Source organism: Dipodomys merriami, unplaced genomic scaffold (genome assembly GCF_024711535.1).
Source record: "Dipodomys merriami isolate MVZ:Mamm:240054 unplaced genomic scaffold, mDipMer1.0.p SCAF_151, whole genome shotgun sequence".
Lineage (NCBI taxonomy): Eukaryota > Metazoa > Chordata > Mammalia > Rodentia > Heteromyidae > Dipodomys > Dipodomys merriami.
The window spans coordinates 2,007,932-2,028,583 of NW_027202838.1; the positions used below are offsets into that span (position 1 = coordinate 2,007,932).

General features: G+C 48.2%; 1 protein-coding gene across 2 annotated transcripts in view; it reads left to right on the plus strand.

The window, feature by feature from the left end:
* Glra1 (glycine receptor alpha 1) overlaps positions 1–20,652 on the plus strand; it is a 62,217-nt gene extending 41,565 nt beyond the window's left edge. Inside the window, exons 6-11 of one of the 2 annotated variants that reach the window (XM_070022624.1) lie at positions 2,067–2,290; positions 5,413–5,495; positions 7,743–7,880; positions 11,588–11,802; positions 15,025–15,171; positions 20,321–20,611. In XM_070022624.1, the coding sequence (XP_069878725.1) occupies positions 2,067–2,290; positions 5,413–5,495; positions 7,743–7,880; positions 11,588–11,802; positions 15,025–15,171; positions 20,321–20,611 (1,098 nt within the window). Of the gene's footprint in view, positions 1–2,066; positions 2,291–5,412; positions 5,496–7,742; positions 7,881–11,587; positions 11,803–15,024; positions 15,172–20,320 lie in introns of both variants that reach the window. The other variant, XM_070022623.1, reaches the window with a different exon arrangement.

Consider the following 20,652-nt stretch of genomic DNA (forward strand, 5'->3'; position numbering starts at 1 on the left):
CTTTTCCTCGGGTTCCACCCTATATGATCTCAATTTAAACAACAACAACGACAAAAATCACTTCTGCCAGGCACAGACTCTGAAATCTCTTCTCTGTATTTCTCACTCTGTATGCAGAGCCCTGGCCTCGGCCTGGCACAGACCTTATGTATGCGCTAGGACTGAATAAATCATAGACCTTTCTGGTTCTCCGCACAGTTCCCCAGCGCCTGGCGCTTAATAGATGCTCACTTAAATGCTGCTGGGGTGGGGAGGGGGGAAATAAAATGAATTATATGCCGCTGTTAGCTATGGAAAGGTTGTAGAGGTGCTCTAGCCTTGATTCTTCTGATAGCGAGATCCAGGGACTCCAGTGAGGTCCAGGACAACCCTGGTTGTATTTGCTACAGGATCTTAGGAAGCATCTGTCCCTGGGTCTTGGGGACTCCAATGAGCTTTGTCTGGCTTCGCAATTCCTCCTCCTCTTTCTTCCTCTTCCTTCTGAGCACTGGGTCTCTCCGATCATGCAAGAGACATAGAAGGTCTAGCTTCATCTGATCTCCATAGTTCTGCACATGGCTGTCAAATGCTCCCTGAAATGTGTTTTTTTGGGGGGTGGCCTTGTTAGAGAATCAGAGAGGAAAAAAGGAAGCGGGGAGGAGGGGGATAATGGGGTAAATTGGGGGTGGAGGGAGCTGCTTGGGGGCACCAAGGCCCCTAGAGAAGCTAAGGCTTGAAGTGAAAGGCAGACCATGATCACGCACTAAGCATGAAGAGTGAGCCTACCTTCCCCTCCCTCAGCGCCCATCCTCCCTCTGCCCCCCCCCATACCCAGTGTTCTGACTCCCCAGACCCACAGAGAAAAGCTGAGCAAACACTAGGGGTCGGACCTAGGGGAGCCTCCTCCACCACCCGCTGTCCAGGTCTACTGCTCACCTAGTATGCCAAGGGCTTAGACACAATGCCGCAGCCTCACCAGCCCCCACCCCCAGCAGTGGGGATCTTTAGCAGCGGGGTCAGCATGTACCTGGGCCAGTCCTGTTCAGAGCATCACAGATCACGCTGAGCTTCGGGGACCGAAGGCTTTTGCTGCCCAGCCATTTACTGTGACTTTATCAGCACACACACACACACACACACACACACACACACAGCATGAAGAAAACAAGACCGGATGATGAAACCTCATATATAGAATAATATATAATACAGGCCTTGAACATTTATTTCCAAATGTTTTAATTGTTCTTCTTTATTTAAAAAAAAAAATCTGGGCTGGGAAGGTGGCTCAGTGGTAGAGCACTTGCCTTGCATGCCTGAGGCCCTGGGTTCGATTCCTCAGCACCACATAAGCAAAAAGAAAAAAGCCAGAAGTGGCGCTGTGGTTCAAATAGTAGAGTGCTAGCCTTGAGCTGAAGAGCTGAGGGACAGCGCCCAGGCCCAGAGTTCAAGCCCCACGACCGGACCCCCCCAAAAAAAAAATCTTTCTTCCAAAGAGAGAATAACATTGTGATAAAGTCAGCAGGGAGTTAGAGAGGCTTTTCAAGGCTCACGCTTCTAATCCTAGCTACTCAGTAGGCTGAGATTGGAAGATCACATTCCAGGCCAGCCTGGGCAGGAAAGTCTGTGACACTCTTATCTCCAATGAATCACCAGAAAACTGGGAAGTGGTGTTGTGGCTCAAAGTGGTAGAGCACTAGCCTTGAGCACAAAAAAAAACAAGGCTCAGGGACAGAGCCCAGGCCCTGAGTTCAAGCTCCACAAAAAGCAAAGATAGACAGACAGACAGATACATAGATACATAGATAGATAGACACATACATGCATATACACATACATACATACATGCATGCATGCATTCATACATAAATGCATGCATGCGTGCATGCATACATACATACATACATACATACATACATACATACATACATACATACATACAGGGCAACTAGGATTGCCCAATGCAGACTCAGCCTCCTCCACAAAGGCTTGTGGGAAACCCTGGCCAAAGCCCCCTGGGACATGGAGCGCTGGCTTCTCACGCCTAAACCTGGGCCCCCACTGTGATCCCCCCCCCCCGCCTGTAGGACTACAGGGTCAACATCTTCCTGCGACAGCAGTGGAATGACCCCCGCCTGGCTTACAACGAGTACCCAGATGACTCCCTGGACCTGGACCCATCCATGCTGGATTCCATCTGGAAGCCCGACCTGTTCTTTGCCAACGAGAAGGGCGCCCACTTCCACGAGATCACCACCGACAACAAACTCTTGAGGATCTCCCGCAACGGAAACGTCCTCTACAGCATCCGGTGAGTTGGGGGATTTGTCCCTCCCTCTTCAGAAAGACTCAGGGTGGTTCACGCCTGTCTTCCTGGCTACTCGGGAGGCTGAGCTGTAAAGAACATGAGTTCAAAGCCAGCCCAGGCAGAAAAGTCCAGGAGACTCTTCTCTCTCATGAGCCAGCAAAAAGGCAGGAGTGGAGGTGTGGCTCAAGTGGTAGAGCACCAGCTTTGAGGGGAAAAAAAGCCAAAGGAGAGAGGAAGACCCTGAATTCGAACTCACACACAAAGTACCTTGCCCTGCTGTCTTCGAAAACTAGACATTAAGATAGAACCAAATTGACATGAACACAGATTCCATGATTCAACCGGCAGAATAATAATAATAATAAAACACCTAGGGGAAGTCTTAGCTGTAAGAATTCATTATAACCAAGGAGATCAGAGAAGGCATTTTAGGGAGAGAGAGTTGAAGCCAACCCAGCATTTGAACACAAGACAGGATGGAGTGATCAAACACTATAGTCAAGAGCAGGGCATGGTGCTGCTCACACAATACATCAGTACCATGTCAACCTTCTGCAAACTTTCCTCCAGATGCCTTTTATAAAGTCTGGGAGAAAGGCCCCTCTCCCAGCAGGGGGTGAGGGGGACTAGGTGGGGGGAGGTATTCGAGTCATTAGGGCACCCAGCCAAAGTGTTGGTAGTTAACAGCTGAGCCTAGATTTGCATCTGTGTCTCTGAGATCCTCTCAAATCCTAGAGCAGAGCAGGGCACTTATCAAATATGTGACAAGATATTTGTATTTCTGTGTGTGTGTGTGTGTGTGTGTGTGTGTGTGTGTGTGTGTGTGTGTGTGTGTGTGAGATCAGTATTGGGGCTTGAACTCAGGGCCTAATTAATGACTCTCCCTTGGCTTTTTCCTCTCCAAGTGGCCCTCTACCACTTGAGCCATACCTCCACTTTTGGTTTTCTGGTGGTTCATTGCAGTTGCCTAGAGCTGGTCTCCAACGTCGATCCTCAGACCTCGGCCTCTCGAGTAAAATATCTGTATTTCAAAGAGCTTTAAAAGACGTTGGTCCCGATTGATCAGGAAAATCTTTTACCCTTGAAATGAGCCCGAAAGCTAGGCGCTGATGGCTCACACTTGTAATCCTAGCTGCTTGGGAAGCTGTGATCTGAGGATCACTCCCAGGCCCTGAGTTCAAGCCCCATTACCGACAAAGAAGAAAGAAGAAATGAGCTTTAAGTATCTCTGTCCTTGGCCCAGATGTGACTGGATTGATTCTCCTAGGAGAGGAAGGTGGGGGGTAATTTGAGGATCCAGAGTCCTCCTAGTGGAACACCCCAATGCCTGACCCAGGAAATGGCCCTGGCTGGCTGTGGGGGAGGGGAGGGCTGGGCCACCATGCTTGGACTTTGCTGCTTGCTGAACTAGTTTGCAATGATCAGGAAGCTAAGTCCCAGTGCACCATGACAGGGCAAAAAGCGACGTTCCCAAGGTCATTCAACGTCAAGAAATTAACCCAGTGTGACAGCTGCTCTACTTTGGAGCTTTTATCAGAGGCCTTCACTTCCCTCCTTCCTCCTTTTCCCCTTCCCCCCTCCTCCTCCTTCCCCTCGCTGATCTACTGTTTTCTCCCCTTCCTGGCATTTAAAGGGGCCACGTGCAGAGCTCTGAGTGTTCACACATGAGCCTTGCCAGGTGCAGCGGAGGGGCGGGGCTACATTCCACTTAGAGCATCTCTGACTGGCTGTGGCAGGGCATGAGGCTGACCTCTCTTGGATGGACAGCTGGCAAGCCCAATCCACCGCTCTGGGGCTCAGGATCAAAGGCCCAGTGAATCCTGGCTGAACTGTGAATCCACTGGGCCCCTGTGGCCTTGGATAAGTCGCCGGCTGTCCTGCTTTGTACCTGTGTTCCCATGATCTGACAGGCCTCTGATGTGGTCCCAGCCTCTCTCCAGTCTTGTATCCCAGCCTGAGCTGAATAATCCAAAATAAACAGCTTGCCCCAAATCCTGGGAGCCAGCCAATTTCCACGTGAGCTCACAGATGTGAGCTGGCTGTGTGTGTGAGTGTGTGTGTGTGTGTGTGTGTGTGTGTGTGTAAACTTGGCAGGCAAGGAGGGTCTCTGAACTCATTTCTGAAGAGTCCAGCCTGGGAAGCGAGCCAGGAACCGTAGGTAGTACCTGCTGCGAAGCACAGGGCATGTGTGCTGCTGGCCTGGACAGCTGTCTGTCTATCTAAAGACTCTTCAGGGTTGGGAGCCACCATCAGGCCTCGGGGCAACCTGAGAACACAGACTCCAAAGAAACGCAGGAAAATCAGTTGCTGGTGACTCACGCCAGTAATCCTAGCTACTCAGGAGGCTGAGATCTGAGGATCGAGGTTCAAAGCCAGCCCGGGCAGGAAAATTTGCACGACTTCTTACCTTTCATTAACCAGTTAGAAGTGGGAAATGGCAATGTGGCTCAAGTAGTAGAGCACTGGCCTTAAAGCAAAAGAAAATCTAAGCTCTAAGTTTCAAGCTCTAAAGTTGGCAAGAAAGGCAGAGACAGAGACAGATAGAGATTAATATCCAAGAGAGAAGGAAGAAAGGGAGGGAAGGAGGGAGGGGAAGGAAAGGAGGGAAACAAGGGAAGAAAGGCAGGATTGAAGAAGAAACAGAAAGAGAAATTCAAGCGTTCCTCTGACTCTGTATAATCTTGTATGTGTGTGCATGTATATACATGAGTGAATGCACACGTACGCATGTATGTGTGTGTGCCCCAGTCCTGGGGCTTGAACTCAGGGCTTGGGCACTGTCCCTGAGCTTTTTTTGCTCAAGGCTAGCCCTTTACCACTTGAGCCACAGTGCCACTTCTGGCTTTTTGCTGGTTAATTGGACTTGCTTGCCCAGACAAGCTTTGAACTTCAATCCTCAGATCTCAGCCTCCTGAGTGGCTAGGATGACAGGCATGAGCCACCAGCACCTACCTTTTCAGTATAATCACAATCATTCTCTCAACCTGGGTTTGCTCCAAAATTGAAAGTGTACATCCCAGCCCCCTGATTCCTTTCCCTGTCCTGGACAGCTGATTGGTTGATGGCAGTTAGCCCCGCCTCACTGCCCGCAGACTCTGAGCCATTTAACTCTCTTCTCTTCCCAGAATCACCCTGACCTTGGCCTGCCCCATGGATTTGAAGAATTTCCCCATGGATGTCCAGACGTGTATCATGCAACTGGAGAGCTGTAAGTCTCTTCCATGAGCTCACTTTTAAGAACCAGGCCCATTTCTGGACCCCCCCCAGAAATGCCCTCATTGGTGGACTCACCCCCCAGGAGATTACTGTAATAACTCACAGTGCTACGGGAGGTGATTTGTTTTTAGAAAGTACATTAGAGAATGGAGTATGGCTCAAGTGGTAGAGCACCAGACTTGAGTGAGATAAACAAGGGTATGAGACTCTGAGTTTGAGCACAAGAAAGGAAGGAAGGGAGAGAGAGAGAAGAGAGGGAAGGAGGGAGGGAGGAAGGAAGAGAAAGAAATGAATAAAGGAAGGAAGGAGGGAGGGAGGAAAGGAGGGAGGGAGGGAGGGAAGGAAAGAAGGAAAGAAGGAAAGAAGGAAGGAAGGAAGGAGAGAGAAAGAAAGAAAGAAAGAAAGAAAGAAAGAAAGAAAGAAAGAAAGAAAGAAAGAAAGAAAGAAAGAAAGAAAGAAAGAAAGGTGAAGGAGAGAAAGTGAATGTGGCTTAGTGGTAGAGTGCTTGCCTAGCATGCATGAAGCCCTGGGTTTGATTCCTCAGTACCACATACACAGAAAAGGCCAGAAGAGGCTCTGTGGCTCAAGTGGTAGAGTGCTAGCCTTGAGCCAAAGAAGCTCAGGGACAGTGCCCAGGCCCTGAATTCAAGCCCCAAGAGTGGCGAAAGAAAGAAAGAAAGAAAGAAAGAAAGAAAGAAAGAAAGAAAGAAAGAAAGAAAGAAAGAAAGAAAGAAAGAAAGGAAGGAAGGAAGGAAGGAAGGAAGGAAGGAAGGAAGGAAGGAAGGAAGGAGGAAGGAAGGAAAAGCAATGGAAAGGAAGGAAGGAAGGAAAAGGATAGAAAATACATTAGAAATAGAACATCCTATTGCCACTGTCTGACCATAGCTCAGGCTTTGCTGTCAGCAGAACTTCCCCTAGGGGCGTCGGCCCACATCACTCACAAGGTGAGGAGAAATGTGCTAAGTGACTCGAACTGACTGTCATGCCAGCAGGTGCTGCGTGCTGTTGGAAGTACTTGGAAAATTTCAGTGGTGTGACTCTTCTGAACAACTCACAGTGTAACAACATGAACACCAGAGAGCACTAGCCTTGTGCAAAAAAAAGGCAGAATGAACATGCAGGGGGGGTGAGACAAATGGAGAGAAGAAAGGGGGGCAAATACAATCATGATATTGTCATTATATTCAATGCACACTCATGGTGGAAATGGAACCAGATGCCTGCAGAGGATAGGTGGGGAATGGAAAGACAGGGAGAAGGATGGAAGGATGTGACATTGATCAAGAGGCTTTGTGCTCATAAATTGATTTGTCGGACTGTCACTACAACTATTTTTTTTTTTTGGGTCCAGTCGTGGGCCTGAACTCTGGGCCTGGGCGCTGTCCCTCAGCTCTTCAGCTCAAGGCTAGCACTCTACCATTTGAGCCACAGTGCCACTTCCGGCTTTTTTCTTTTTGCTTATGTGGTGCTGAGGAATCGAACCCAGGGCCTCATGCATGCAAGGCAAGCACTCTGCCACTGAGCCACCTTCCCAGCCCACTACAACTATTTTAAAGGTAATGAAAGAAAAGAAAAAAGAAAGACTTAGAGAGCAGAAGGGAGGGAGAGAAAGAAAAGGAAGGAGGGAGGGAAGAAGGAAGGGAAGGAAAGAGAAGAGAAAGGAAGGAAAGGAGAGGGGAGAGGAGAATAGAAAGGAAAAGAAAAAGGGAAAGGAAAGAGTACAGAACAGCCAGGCATGGTGCCACACACCTGTAATCCCAGCACTTGCAGGCTGACGCAAGAAGAGAGCCAGTTGCAAGCTTGTAACCAAAGGAGTGGTCCTGGACAATAGAAAAGAGATGATATTGAAAAAAAGCTTTCGCTCGAGTTGCTGACTTCCTTCGTGATGAACACAAAAATGAGGAATCTGGCTTACCACCAGGATGGAGAGTGGAACAGAACAGTAAGGCAGCAACTATGTCGGTAACTCCACTTCTTTTCTTGGAGGAAAAGAGAGGATCAAGGTTCCAGGACCGGCCAAGGCAGGATGAGGGAGGAGAGAAAGAGAGATGGAAGGAAAGGAAGAGGCAGAAAGGCCCTGAGCTGGGTATAAACAGCTCAGCCAGTATGACCTTTTGTGAAGTGTCCTGAGTTCTGCAGGTGCTTGGGGGCTTCTCTGGGCCTCGAACCCTGAACCCCCACAACATCCTTCAGTCCAGGGCTCATGGGAGTGACCTGTGCCTTCTCCCCTCCACCCTAGTTGGATACACCATGAACGATCTCATCTTTGAGTGGCAGGAGCAGGGAGCTGTGCAGGTGGCCGATGGACTGACACTGCCTCAGTTTATCCTGAAGGAAGAGAAGGATTTGAGATACTGCACCAAGCATTACAATACAGGTGAGTGGCAGCCACCATTGTCCTCGGGCCCCAGGGCACCCTCCCAGCCTCCACTTGTGATTCTGCTGAGCGGATGAACTGCTCAGCACTGACACCTACTGGTTGAGAGAGATTTTCTTCCTCTAAGTCCTTAGGGGTGGTAAAAACTAAGTTTCAGTGCCAGGTACCCGTGGCTCACACCTGTAATGCTCAGTACTCAGGAGGCTGAGATCAGAGGATGATGACAGAGAGGTCCAAGAGAGGGCTGGGAAGGTGGCTTAGTGGTAGAGTGCTTGCCTAGCATGCCTGAAGCCCTGGGTTCGATTCCTCAGTACCACATGCACAGAAAAAGTCACAAGTGGTGCTGTGGCTCAAGTGGTAGAGTGCTAGCCTTGAGCAAAAGAAGCTCAGGGACAGCATAGTGTACGTGTATATAATCCTACCTAAACAGGAGGTGTAAATAGGAAAAATGAAGATTAGGCATACCCCTAATTAAACAAATGCATAGGAGTCTATTCGAAAAAAAATCCCTAAGTCAGTGGGGTGCCTGTGACTCACACCTGTAATCCTAGCTACTAAAAAGGCTGAGATCTGAGGATCATGGTTCGAAGCCAGCCTGGCAGGAAAGTCTGTGAGACTTCTCTCCAATTAATCCACAGAAAAAGCTAGAAGTGGCACTGTGGCTCAAGTAATAGAGTGCTGGGGCTGGGAAGGTGGCTCAGTGGTAGAGCGCTTGCCTTGCATGCCTGAGGCCCTGGGTTCGATTCCTCAGCACCACATAAGCAAAAAGAAAAAAGCCGGAAGTGGCGCTGTGGCTCAAGTGGTAGAGCGCTAGCCTTGAGCTGAAGAGCTGAGGGACAGCGCCCAGGCCCAGAGTTCAGGCCCCTCTACCGGACCCAAAAAAAAAAAAAAAGTAATAGAGTGCTAGCCTTGAGCAAAAAGAGTCCAAGGACAGTGCCCAGGTCCAGAGTTCAAGCCCCAGGACTGGCAAATAAATAAATAACAAAACAAACCAAAGCCAGGCATTGGTAGCTCACACCTATAATCCTAGCTACTAAGAGCTGAGGCTTGAGATTCAAAGCCAGTCCATGCCGACAAATCCATGAGACTTTTATTTCCAATTAACCAGCCAAAGGTCAGAAGTGGAGGCGTGGCTCAAGGAGCACAGCACCAGAAATGAGTGAAAAAGTCAAGTGAGCGTGCAAAGCCCTGAGTTCAAGCACCAAATAATAATAACTAAAGCAAGAAGAACTAAGGGATGAGGCTCAAGGGGTAGAGGACCTAACTCCACATTCCAAAGAGAATAATTAGTAACTAGTTGGAAGGGGAACACTAGCCTGGAAGCCAAACCACAAGTGCTGCTTAGCTCAATGCTCTTTCCCCAGGAGACTACACAAATAAGCGACCGGGGAGGGGGAAGGGGGCAGGGCATGGAAATCAACTTCCACATCCCGGGCAACCTTGGATGCAGAGAGAGGATGGGTTCCTGCTGACGTCCCTCAGCAGCCCGGCTCCAGCAACCCAAGAATCCCAGCCCGTTATCATCTAGTGGGCTTTCTTGCAGGATGGCAAATAAAATATAAAGTCATATCGATATCTGAGGTTTGGATGAAGGGCTTTGTGTTTTCTAGGCAGGTGCTCTATAACTTGAACCACATCTCTAGCCCAAACTTAATGCAGATAGATAGATAGATAGATAGATAGATAGATAGATAGATAGATAGATAGATAGATAGATAGATAGATAGACAGACAGATAGACAGATAGATAGACAGATAGATAGATAGATAGATAGATAGATAGATAGATAGATAGATAGATAGATAGATAGATAGATAGATAGATAGATAGATAGATAGATAGATAGATAGATAGGTAGGTAGGTAGATAGATAGATAGATAGATAGATAGATAGATAGATAGATAGATAGACAGACAGATAGGTAGAAAGGTAGATAGATAGATAGATAGATAGACAGATAGATAGATAGATAGATAGATAGATAGATAGATAGATAGATAGATAGATAGATAGATAGATAGATAGATAGATAGTTTAGGTGATGTGAGATAATCGCATTTGATCTAACATATCTCTGTCTCCTCATGTGTCTTCCACTGGAGGGAGTATGAATACTCACATCCCCTTCGCAGCAAATTCCAAGTGTGCAGCGTGATATCCTCAATGCTAACCACATTGCTGTGCATTAGATCTCCAGCACCTACTCATCTTGCAGAACTCAATCTTTGTGCCCTTGGACCAACACCCTCTCTTCCCACCTAACCCCTGAGCACCTGCTATTCAACAATCTGCTCCAATGAGGTGCCTACATGTAAATGAAAAGTGCCATTCAACTTTTTGCTCCAATGAGGTGCCTACATGTAAATGAGATCTGCCACTCAACTTTCTGCTCCAATGAAGTGCCTACGTGTAAATGAGATCTGCCATTTAACTCTCTGCTCCAATAAGGAGCCTACATGTAAATGAGATTTGCCATTTAAATCTCTGCTCCAATAAGGTGCTTCCATGTAAATGACATTGTGTGCCTGGCATTCATTTTTTCTGTATCTGGCTCATTTCCCTTAGTACAAAAATGTCCTCCAGCGCTGTCCACATGGTTGCAGATGGCAGGGTTTTCTCTTTTAAGGCTGAATAATATTCCATTTTCCTTATACACTCATCCACTGAAAACTATATCATTACCCAGCAATCTCATGTCTAGATATCTACTCCAATACAAAAATAATAATAAGCACTTCAAAGAGATATCTGCTCTCCTGTATTCAGCCACAGTACGGGAAACAACAGAAATAGACTCTGGACTTTCACACTCATTCTCGCCTCTGTTTTTTTTATCTTTTGCATTTAAATGAGAGCAAAGCTCTCTGCAAGGCCCTGTGGATAGAAGGAGAAGAGATTAACAAGGCCCTGACTGGACAAGGCTTATAGTTTGTCTCCCCTCTCACTTCTGGGGTGCATAGACAGGAAGGGGACAAGCCCCCCCAGCCAAGCCTCACAGTTTAATGTCAAAGACAGAGAGAGCTGGGCACTGGTGGCTCATGCCTATAATCCTAGCTACTCAGGAAGCTGAGATCTGAGGATCGCGGTTCGCAGCCAGCCCGGAAATTCTGTGAGACTCTCATCTCCAATTAACTACCAGAAAACCGGAAATCGCACTGTGGCTCAAGTGGTAGAGCACTTGCCTTGAGCTAAAGAGCTCAAGAATCGCACCCAGGCCCAGAATTCAAGCTCCATGACCGACAGAGAGAGAGAGAGAGAGAGAAGGGGGGAAGAGGGAGAGGGAGAGGGAGAGAGAATCCACATTGCTTTCGTATTATATTTAATCTTATGACCTCAAGGTTGCACTTGCACACTTCTGAGGTATTTATTTGGTTTGTTTTAGAGGTTGTGTGTGTGTGTGTGTGTGTGCACACACGCGCGTCAATCCTAGGGGCTTGAACTCAGAGTCTAAGCGCTGCTCTAGAGCTTTTGTTCTTAAGGCTCTACCACTTGGGCCACAGCTCCACTCTGGCTTTATTTTTTTTTTAATGGTTCATTGGAGATAAAAAGTCTCACGGGGACTTTCCTTCCCGGGCTGGCCTTGAACCACAATCCTCCGATCTCAGTCTCCTGAGTGGCTAGGATGACAGGAAGGCTTGAGTCCCCCGCACACACACCCCCGCCCCGCCCCCAGCTCTAGCAGCGTCTCACGATCATTTCTTGCAGGTAAATTCACCTGCATCGAGGCTCGATTCCACCTGGAGCGGCAGATGGGGTACTACCTGATCCAGATGTACATCCCTAGTCTGCTCATCGTCATCCTCTCGTGGATTTCTTTCTGGATCAACATGGACGCAGCACCCGCCCGCGTGGGCCTGGGTATCACCACCGTGCTCACCATGACCACGCAGAGCTCAGGTTCCCGGGCATCCCTGCCCAAGGTAGGCGCTGCAGCCCAGGACACAGGCCCCCTGGTTTTGCTCCCCTGCTAGAGGAGCTGATACCACGCCTTCATCCACAATCCTTGCCAGGATCCACATTCTAGGCTCCATCCCCATTCTCCATAGGTCTCCAGGCTCTGCGTTCACCTCCGTTCCCTTCCCATGGCAGATGTACCGCTGCTTCATTAGAAATCAACCTTACATCAGGCGCTAGTGGCTCACGCCTGTCATCCTAGCTACTCAGGAGGCTGAGGGCCGAGGATCACGCTTCAAAGCCAGCCCAGGCAGGAAAGTCCGTGAGAATCTTATCACACATGTAATCATAGGTATTCAGGAGGCTGAGATCTGAGGACGGCGGTTCAAAGCCAGCCTGGTCAGAAAAGTCCATGAGACTCTTATCTCTGATTAACCAAGAAAAAGCCAGAAAAAGACTTGTGGCTCAAATGGTAAAGCACTATCCTTGAGAAAAAAAAAAAAAAAGCTAGTTTATAGTCAATTTCCTAACTTATCTTTGGGTTTTTTTTCCCCTGTGGTCCATTAGTTATTTAGAAATGTATTGATAATTCCTTTATTCTTAAGAGTTTTCTGAATCTCTAGTACCTCTACTGTTATTTCAGTGGGGTCAAAAAGCATACTTGGTGTGACTGCGGTTATTTTAGATTGATTGGGGTTTGTTTCTTGTCTAACATGTAGTCTATCCTGGAGAATTCTCAGTGTGTACATCAAAAGAATGGATGTTATCCTGTCTTTTAGTGCATTATTCTGTAGATCTTTTTCTTCTTACCCAGGGTGGTGGCACACACCTGTAATCCCAGAACTTGAAAGGTGGTGCCAGAGACTCAGAGTGTGAGGCCAGCCTGAACTACTTTTTCTCTAAAAGAAATACAAAGGATTAATTCCCAGTTAGCTTACCATGTTATTGTAATAGTCTTCTATTTTCTTTTTTCTTTTTTTTTTTTTTTTTGCTTATGGGTGCTGAGGAATCGAACCCAGGGCCTCAAGCATGCAAGGCAAGCACTTTACCACTGAGCCACCTTCCCAGCCCTAGTCTTCTGTTTTCTTGGTGAGACCTCATTGCTCTGTTCCCTGTATTAAAGAGAGATAGAATGGAGTCCCAAATATTATCTTTGAATTATCTGTTACTCCATTTAATTCATGCATTGCGGAGCTTTGTTGTTGGGTGAATGGATGTTTACCATTGGTATAATTTCCTGTTGATACACCGACAGTTTTGTTGCTCTAAAATGTTCCTCTTTGTATTTTTTGTCAGTTGCGAGGCTTGAACTCCAGGCCTGGTGCTGTCCCTCAGCTCTTCAGCTCATGGCTAGCACTCTACCACTTGAGCCACAGTGCCACTTCCGGTTTTCTGGTGGTTAATTGGAGATAAGAGTCTCACACTCTTTCTTGCCCAGGCTGGCTTTGAGCTGCGATCCTCAGATCTCAACCTCCTGAGTTAGGATTATAGGTGTGAGCTACCGGCACCCAGCTGTAACCACCTTTTTATCATCATGACTTTTATTCTGATATAGGTCTATTTCCAGGTCTCTTGTTTGGTTATTGTTTGTATTATGTATCTTTTCCCATCTTATTTTTTCCTAATTCTATCTTTGTTGTTGTTTGTTTTTGTTTGTCAGTCATGGGGCTTGAACTCAGGGCCCAGGGACTGTCCCTCAGCTTTTTCACTCAAGGCAAGCGCTCTACCACTTTGAGCCACAGCACCACTTCCGGTTTTCTAGTGGTTAATTGGAGATAAGAGTCTCACACACTCTCCTTCCCGGGCTGGCTTTGAACTACAATCCTCAGATCTCAGCCTCCTGAGTAGCTAGGATTACAGGTGTGAGCACCAGTGCCTGGCCTAATTCTATGTTTGAATCTGAAGTATGTATTGTAGACAGTGTGTTTTTTTTTAATTAACCTGGCAATCTCTTACTTTTTTAATATGGGAGGGAGGGTGTGCGTGTAGTGGAGCTTGAACTGTGCATTGTCCCTTAGCTTTTCCACTGAAGGCTGTTGGTCTGCCACTTGAGCCGCACCTCCACTTCTGGCTTTTTGCTGGTTAATTGGTGATAAGAGTTTTGAGGACTTTCCTGCCTGAGCTGGCTTTAAACCACAACCCTCCAATCTCAATCTCATGGGTAGCCAGGATTACAGGCATGAGCCACCATTGCCCAACCTGATAAAGACTATTTTAAACAATGCGAGAAGACTTTGCTGTTCTTGCTGAGATCCAGCTGCGCTTCTTGATTAAACGTGCACAGAATTGATGTTGGGAATTAGCCAGAGTTCTGGAAAACTAGATTCGGACCATTTTTATGCCAGTATGTTCATTGATTTTATGGGAGACTTTTCAGAAGTCATTTCTCATGCCTTCATTCCATTCCCATTCCCTTCCTCCTCCGTGTGTGTGTGTGTGTGTGTGTGTGTGTGTGTGTGTGTGTGTGTGTGTGTACACTGGGCTTGAACTCAGCGCCTGGGCACTGTTCCTGAACTCTTTTGCTCAAGGCTAGCACTCTATCACTTTGAGCCACAGCACCATTTCCGGTTTTCTGGTGGTTCATTGGCAGTAAGAGTGTCACAGACTTACTCCTTCCTGGGCTGGCTTGGAGCCATGATCCTCTGATCTCAGCCTCCTGAGTAGCTAGGATGACAGGTGTGAGCCACGGAAGCCTGGCTCATACTGCAATTTCACACAGAGATTTCTTCTTCTTGTAGATCTCAGTCCCCTTCCACATCTGATTCTTTTTCTTTCCGTATCAAATCAACAGCATCCCACCCCAACTTCTTTTTTTTTTTTTCACTTGAAGGAAGCACTTTGTGCCTTCTCTTGGCCAATATCACGACCGTCCTATTTGGGATGGGGGCCATTGTGAGGTATGATGAGGGTAACTTGGACAAGATGTTAGCTGTGTCCACATTGGGCCTGATCATCCTCGAGTAGATAATGTCCACCACATGGATACTCCACACAAAGCTTGGATGCATATTCTGGATAGGATAGAACAGGGCAACATTGTCCGCATCATCAATCCACCTTTTTAGCGGAGAGGGCACAATGGTTAGAACTGGTGGATGGTTTCTTTCTAGAATCTTCCATGGGCTCTTTGAGGCCTGGGCCTGGAGAAAGCCAAGTTGCCTCCTCTGTGTGTGTGTGGGGGAGTTGGGGGAGAAGACCATGTCACTGTGTCCTCAGCCACACTGCGTTTGCCTGCCACTTCCCTTCAGGTCTCCTACGTGAAGGCCATTGACATCTGGATGGCGGTGTGTCTGCTCTTCGTGTTCTCCGCCCTCCTGGAATATGCCGCTGTCAACTTTGTGTCTCGACAACACAAGGAGCTGCTCCGGTTCAGGAGGAAGAGGCGACATCACAAGGTAGGCCTGAGGGTCAGCGCCTAGGAGGGGGAAAGCGAGAGGCAGGCTGGGGAGTGATGAATCCCCAGGGACATCTCCATGTCCCCCCCACCCATCAGCCGTGACCTAGCTGGGTCCTGGGCCATGACTCTTCTAACTATGGTAGCAATGATCATAGACCCCCCAACAGGCAGGGTGGATAGAGGGCTCGCTGCTGGCTGGAGTGAATAACCAGCCACTCCCTGAAGCTAGAAGGTAGTCCCTTTGCTGCTACAAAGCTAACTCACTTCCCTGAACCTGGTTGCAGAAGGAAAATGGCCCCATGAAAGCTAGGATGTTAAAAAAAAAACTCTCCTGCATGAGCCAAGCAATTGTGGTGACCTTAGCTAATCGGGAGGCTGAGATAGGAGAATCACAGTTGGAACTTTCTATCTCCAGTGAACTACCAAAAGAAGCCAGAAGCAGAACTGTGGTTCAAGGGGTAGAGTGCTAGTCTTGAGATGAAAAGCTCAGGGACAGTGCCCAGGCCCTGAGTTCAAGCTCCAGGACTAACGCATGCATGCACGTGCACACACATGTGCACACACACGATCCAATGTCTAAGCTGGTGCTGTTGGCTCACATCTGTAATCCTAGCTACTCAAACTTAAAGCCAACCTAGCCAGCTAAATTTGAGAGAGACTCTTATCTCCCATTACCCAGCAAAAAGCCAAACGTGGGGAATGTGGCTCAAGGAGTAGAGCACCAGCTTGAGTAAAAAAAAAAAGAAAGCTACGGGAGAGAGCATAAGGCCCTGAGTTCAAGCCCTAGTACAGATACAAAAATAAAATTCACTGTCTATGGTTGGGGATGGAACTCAGTAGAACACTTACTGGCCATGTACAAGGCCCTGGATTTGATACCTAGTACAGGAAGGAAGGCAGGAAGGAAGGAAGGAAGGACGGAAAGAAGGAAGGAGGGAGGGAGGGAAGGAAGGAAGGAAGGAACGAACGAATGAATGAACGAATGAAGGGGAAGGGAAGGGAGGAAAAGAGGGAGGGAGGGAAGGGAGGGAGGTAGAATGTCCAAGCTTCATACTTTTCATTCCTGACTTCTGAGAAGGGGAGGAATCAAGATGGGCTGGGAATGTGGCTTAGTGGTAGAGTGCTTGCCTGGCATGTACAAAGCCCTGGGTTCGATTCCTCAGAATCAAACAGAAAAAGCCTGAAGTGGAGCTGTGGCTCTAGTGGTAGAGTGCTAGCCTTGAGCAAAAAGAAGCTCAAGAACAGTGCCCAGGCCCTGAGTTCAAGCCCCAGGATGGCCAAAAGAAAAAGTAAAAAGATGCATAGAGTAGACTGTGCCTTCCCTCCCCCACCCCACCTCAAAACATCAACGATCTATGGCAATCGCCCATGTCTGCTAACTTACTCCTGATCCACATCTGCTTTCCCAGGAGGTCTTTTGCCAGCCTTGTCTCCCTCTTCCTCTACCCTGGAGCTCTGTTCTTTAGGTGTTCACACACCTAGGACCTTAGACGTTGGCTTCTCCCATCCTGCATTGCTGCTTCATTGCTCAGAATGAACTGTTCACAGTTGCTGGGTCTGGTGTCTTCCACTGACTCCCTAGTGAAACTCTAAATCTTTTCCTGAAATTTCCACATAAGGATACTAGGTTGGACTCTTCAATAACCCAGCCAAGGAGGTTTTCTTCCTTCTCTAAGTCACATTCTAGACTTTTTCCCCCCTTTTGGTGCTGGTCCAAGGACTTGAACTCAGGACCTGGGTGCTATCCCTGAGCTTTTTTCTTTTTTCTTTTCTCTCCAAGGCTAGCGCTCTACCACTTGAGTCACAGCTCCACTTCTGGCTCTTTTTTTCTCTTTTTGGTAGTTAACTGGAGATTAAGAGTCCACAAGGACTTTCCTGCCCAGGCTGGCTTCAAACCATGATTCTTAGATCTCAACCTCCTGAGTAGTAGCTAGGATTATTACAGGCATAAGTCACTGGCCTCCGATAGAAATGCTTTTTATAATGTAACTAATGTAACTAATGTGCTTTGGGTGCTGACAAAGATCATATATTTTTTTTTCTTTTTACCCCACCACGAGGGTTTGAACTCAGGGTCTTCTAGTATTTGCTAAGCAAGCAAAGCAATGCAGAGCAAGTAACCAGGATCCCTAGGGGGAAAGAGACTTGGCGCAAAGGCCTCCGGGTTCTTTCCAATCTTCATTCCATAATTTTTCCACCAGCAACTTTCCTGGGTTTCTGGTACACCCCCCCCCCGGCCCCATACCCTCCTATCCCCCCCCACCTCCCACCACCCCCGTGTAATTTCCACTGCTCCATCTCCAGCCCACACTAGAAGCAGATGGGCAGATGTGTCCTGCCACCTGCTGGTGGTGACAAGAACAACAAGCATTTCCTGGGTCCTTTCTAGGAAATTTCTTTCTCTCTGCTGAAGTGTGAGACCTTCAGCCTCAACCTCCTCTCATCCCACCGTACTATTTACCATAGGAGGAAGGCAGAACACAAATTTTGTTTAAATGCCTTAGAAATAAGATCTAGCTGGGTGCTGGTGGCTCATGTCTGTAAATCCTAGCTATTCAGGAGGCTGAGATCTGAGGATCTCTGTTCAAGGCCAGCCCAGGCAGGAAAGTCTGTGAGACTCTTATCTGTAGTTAACCACTCAAAATCCAGAAGTGGAGCTGTGGCCCAAAGTGGTAGAGTGCTAGTCTTAAGCAAAAGAGCTCAGAGACAGAACCCAGGCCCTGAGTTCAAGCCCCACGAGTGACAAAAAGGGAAAAAAGAAAAAGAAGTAAGATTTAAACCCTTGCTAGGCCCTGGTTCCAGGCATGGTAGCTTATTCCCCGCTATACCGCTCTCCATGGTCCTGATATTAACACTCCACTATTACCACACTCCCAGCCAAATATTTTTTGATCCCCTGTTTGTCACCTGCTTTGTGCACCCCATTCCCATTCTGTACTTCTGCCATGACTGAGCTGGGCCAAATTCATTCATTTGCCAAAAAGTTTATTGGGCATTTACTCTATGTTTCAAATGTTCCTGTATCTGAAACACAATTCCATTAATTAATTAATTAATTAATTGATTAATTGGTTGAGATTTTTGCCAGTACTGGGGCTTGAATTCAAAGCTTCACACACACTTAGCCTTTTTGCTCAAGGCTGGTACCTTCTACTCAAACCACACACCTTCACTGCTGGCTTTTTGCTGGTTAACTAGAGATAAGAGTTTCTCAGATTTGTCTGCTCAGGGTTGGCTTTGAACCTTGAGCCTCAAATCTCAGCCTCCTGAGTAGCTAGGATTCCAGGTGTGAGCCACCCACACCTCGCTAAAACTCTAGTCAAACAAACCAAAATAAAGTTTAAAAATAAAAGGAAGCTGGCACTGGTGAAGATAACAATGTACACTGATTTACTCTATAAAAGGTTACTGAGTTTGGGGTCTGTATATTAGGCTCTATGTCCAAAAGTCTGTGAGACTCTAACCTCTAATTAATCTCACAATGCCAGAAGTGGAGCTATAGCTCAAGTGGTAGGGCACTAGCCTTGAGCAAAAAGAGCCCAGGGACAGTGCCCAGACTTCAAGCCCCAATATCTGGGCTTGATGTGGGGGGAAGGGGGAGGTTGCCAGTCTTGGGGCTTGAACTCAGGGCCCAGGACCTGCCCTTAAGCTTTAATGCTCAAGGCAAGTGTTCTACCATTAGAGCCACAGCTCAACTTCCAGCTTTTTGCTTGGTTAACTGGAGATAAGAGTCCCACAGACTTTCCTCTCTGGACTGACTTCAAACCTTGATCCTCAGATCTCAGCTTCCTGAGTAGCTAGGATTACAGATGGGCACCATGGACAGGACTTTACTGGATACTGTGGATATTGAATTTCTTACTCATGGTTGGTGCCATCTTAAGCAGAAAGAAGCAAAAGAGAATTCCTATCAGAAAAAAATATATATGTCTTGGGCCATGAGAGCAAATACAATTTCCACAGAGCCACAGGTTGACTCAGCAGCCGGTCTGAAACCAAACTACAGGGCCTGGCGTGGGGGAGGGAACACCGCTGGAAAGGTAAGTTGGGGTCAAATGATGAAAGGCTTTGAATGAGATGATGCTGAAAACCATCCAGAGGTTTACCAGCGGTGACAGCTTCCGTGGACAATGGGAACACCAGGCAGGAAAGAGCTGTGGCTACAGAGGAAAGCCAGGACTCTTGCTGCCTCCTGGGCCATATCAGGGAGGGAAGAGGGCAAAGAAGCAACAGAAGCAAAGCAGGGGACCTCTCCCCAACTGTCCCCTGAATTCCTAACCCCAATCCAGGACAGCTCTGAGGCAAAACAAAACAAAATCTCAGCAATGAAAACCTCCCAGGGTTAAACAACCTTGTGGGGTACTGGAGTGGGAACTGGGGGGGGGAGAGAGAGAGAGGGAATCTGATTCCACACTTTGAGGAAAATGTGGAAAAACAGTAACAGAACAAAAAAAAACAAAACGAAACCCTTCAAGAATCACAGAAGACAGTGACTTGCCAAAGATCTCTAGCCTGCCAATGACAGAGCGCAGAGACCTGGCACGCATCTCTGGAATTTGAGCACACCAGCCCCTCGACTCCAATTCCTATCCCCTGGTTTGCATCTGTTTTCGCAAGCAAGCGGCACCCCTCTAAAAGGCAGAACACCCCAGCCCGCCAGAAAAGCCCTGAACAGTCAGAACCACTGCAACCCAAGAGGCTGGGAGGGCCGGGTGGGCGTGGCCTGGCCCCTCGTGTGGGTGTGGCCTGAATATCTTGGGGGGGGCGTGACCTGGTTCTTTTTCCCAGGCTGGTGTGGGATGCCTGGATGGGCGTGGCCTGGCCCCTCATGTGGGTGTGGCCGGAATAGCCTCCCCGGGGGTGGGCGTGGCCTGGTCTTTTTCCCAGGCTTGGTGTGGGATGCCTGGATGGGCGTGGTCTGGCTTTCCTAAGTGGGCGTGGTCTAGCGCTTTTTCTCTCCCCGCCCCTCCGTGGGTGTGGCCTGCCCCCAGTTGGGCCTGGTCTGGTCTTTCTCCCTCAGCTGCTCTGGTGGGCGTGGTCTGGCTGTCCAGTGGGCGTGGCCTGGCTCCCCAGGGGGCGTGCCTTACAGAGAGGGTGCCCAGCCCCTGTCTTATTTTAAGTAGAGCCCCATGTTGAATCTGTTCCAGGAAGATGAGGCTGGAGAGGGCCGCTTCAACTTCTCGGCCTACGGCATGGGCCCGGCCTGTCTGCAGGCCAAGGACGGCATCTCCGTCAAGGGTGCCAACAACAATAACACCACCAACCCCCCTCCCGCCCCATCGAAGTCCCCGGAGGAGATGCGAAAACTCTTCATCCAGAGGGCCAAGAAGATCGACAAGATATCCCGCATCGGCTTCCCCATGGCCTTCCTCATCTTCAACATGTTCTACTGGATTATCTACAAGATCGTCCGTCGAGAGGATGTCCACAACCAGTGAAGGAAGGGGTTTGGGGTGCGAAGGGGGGAGGCCGGGAGAGG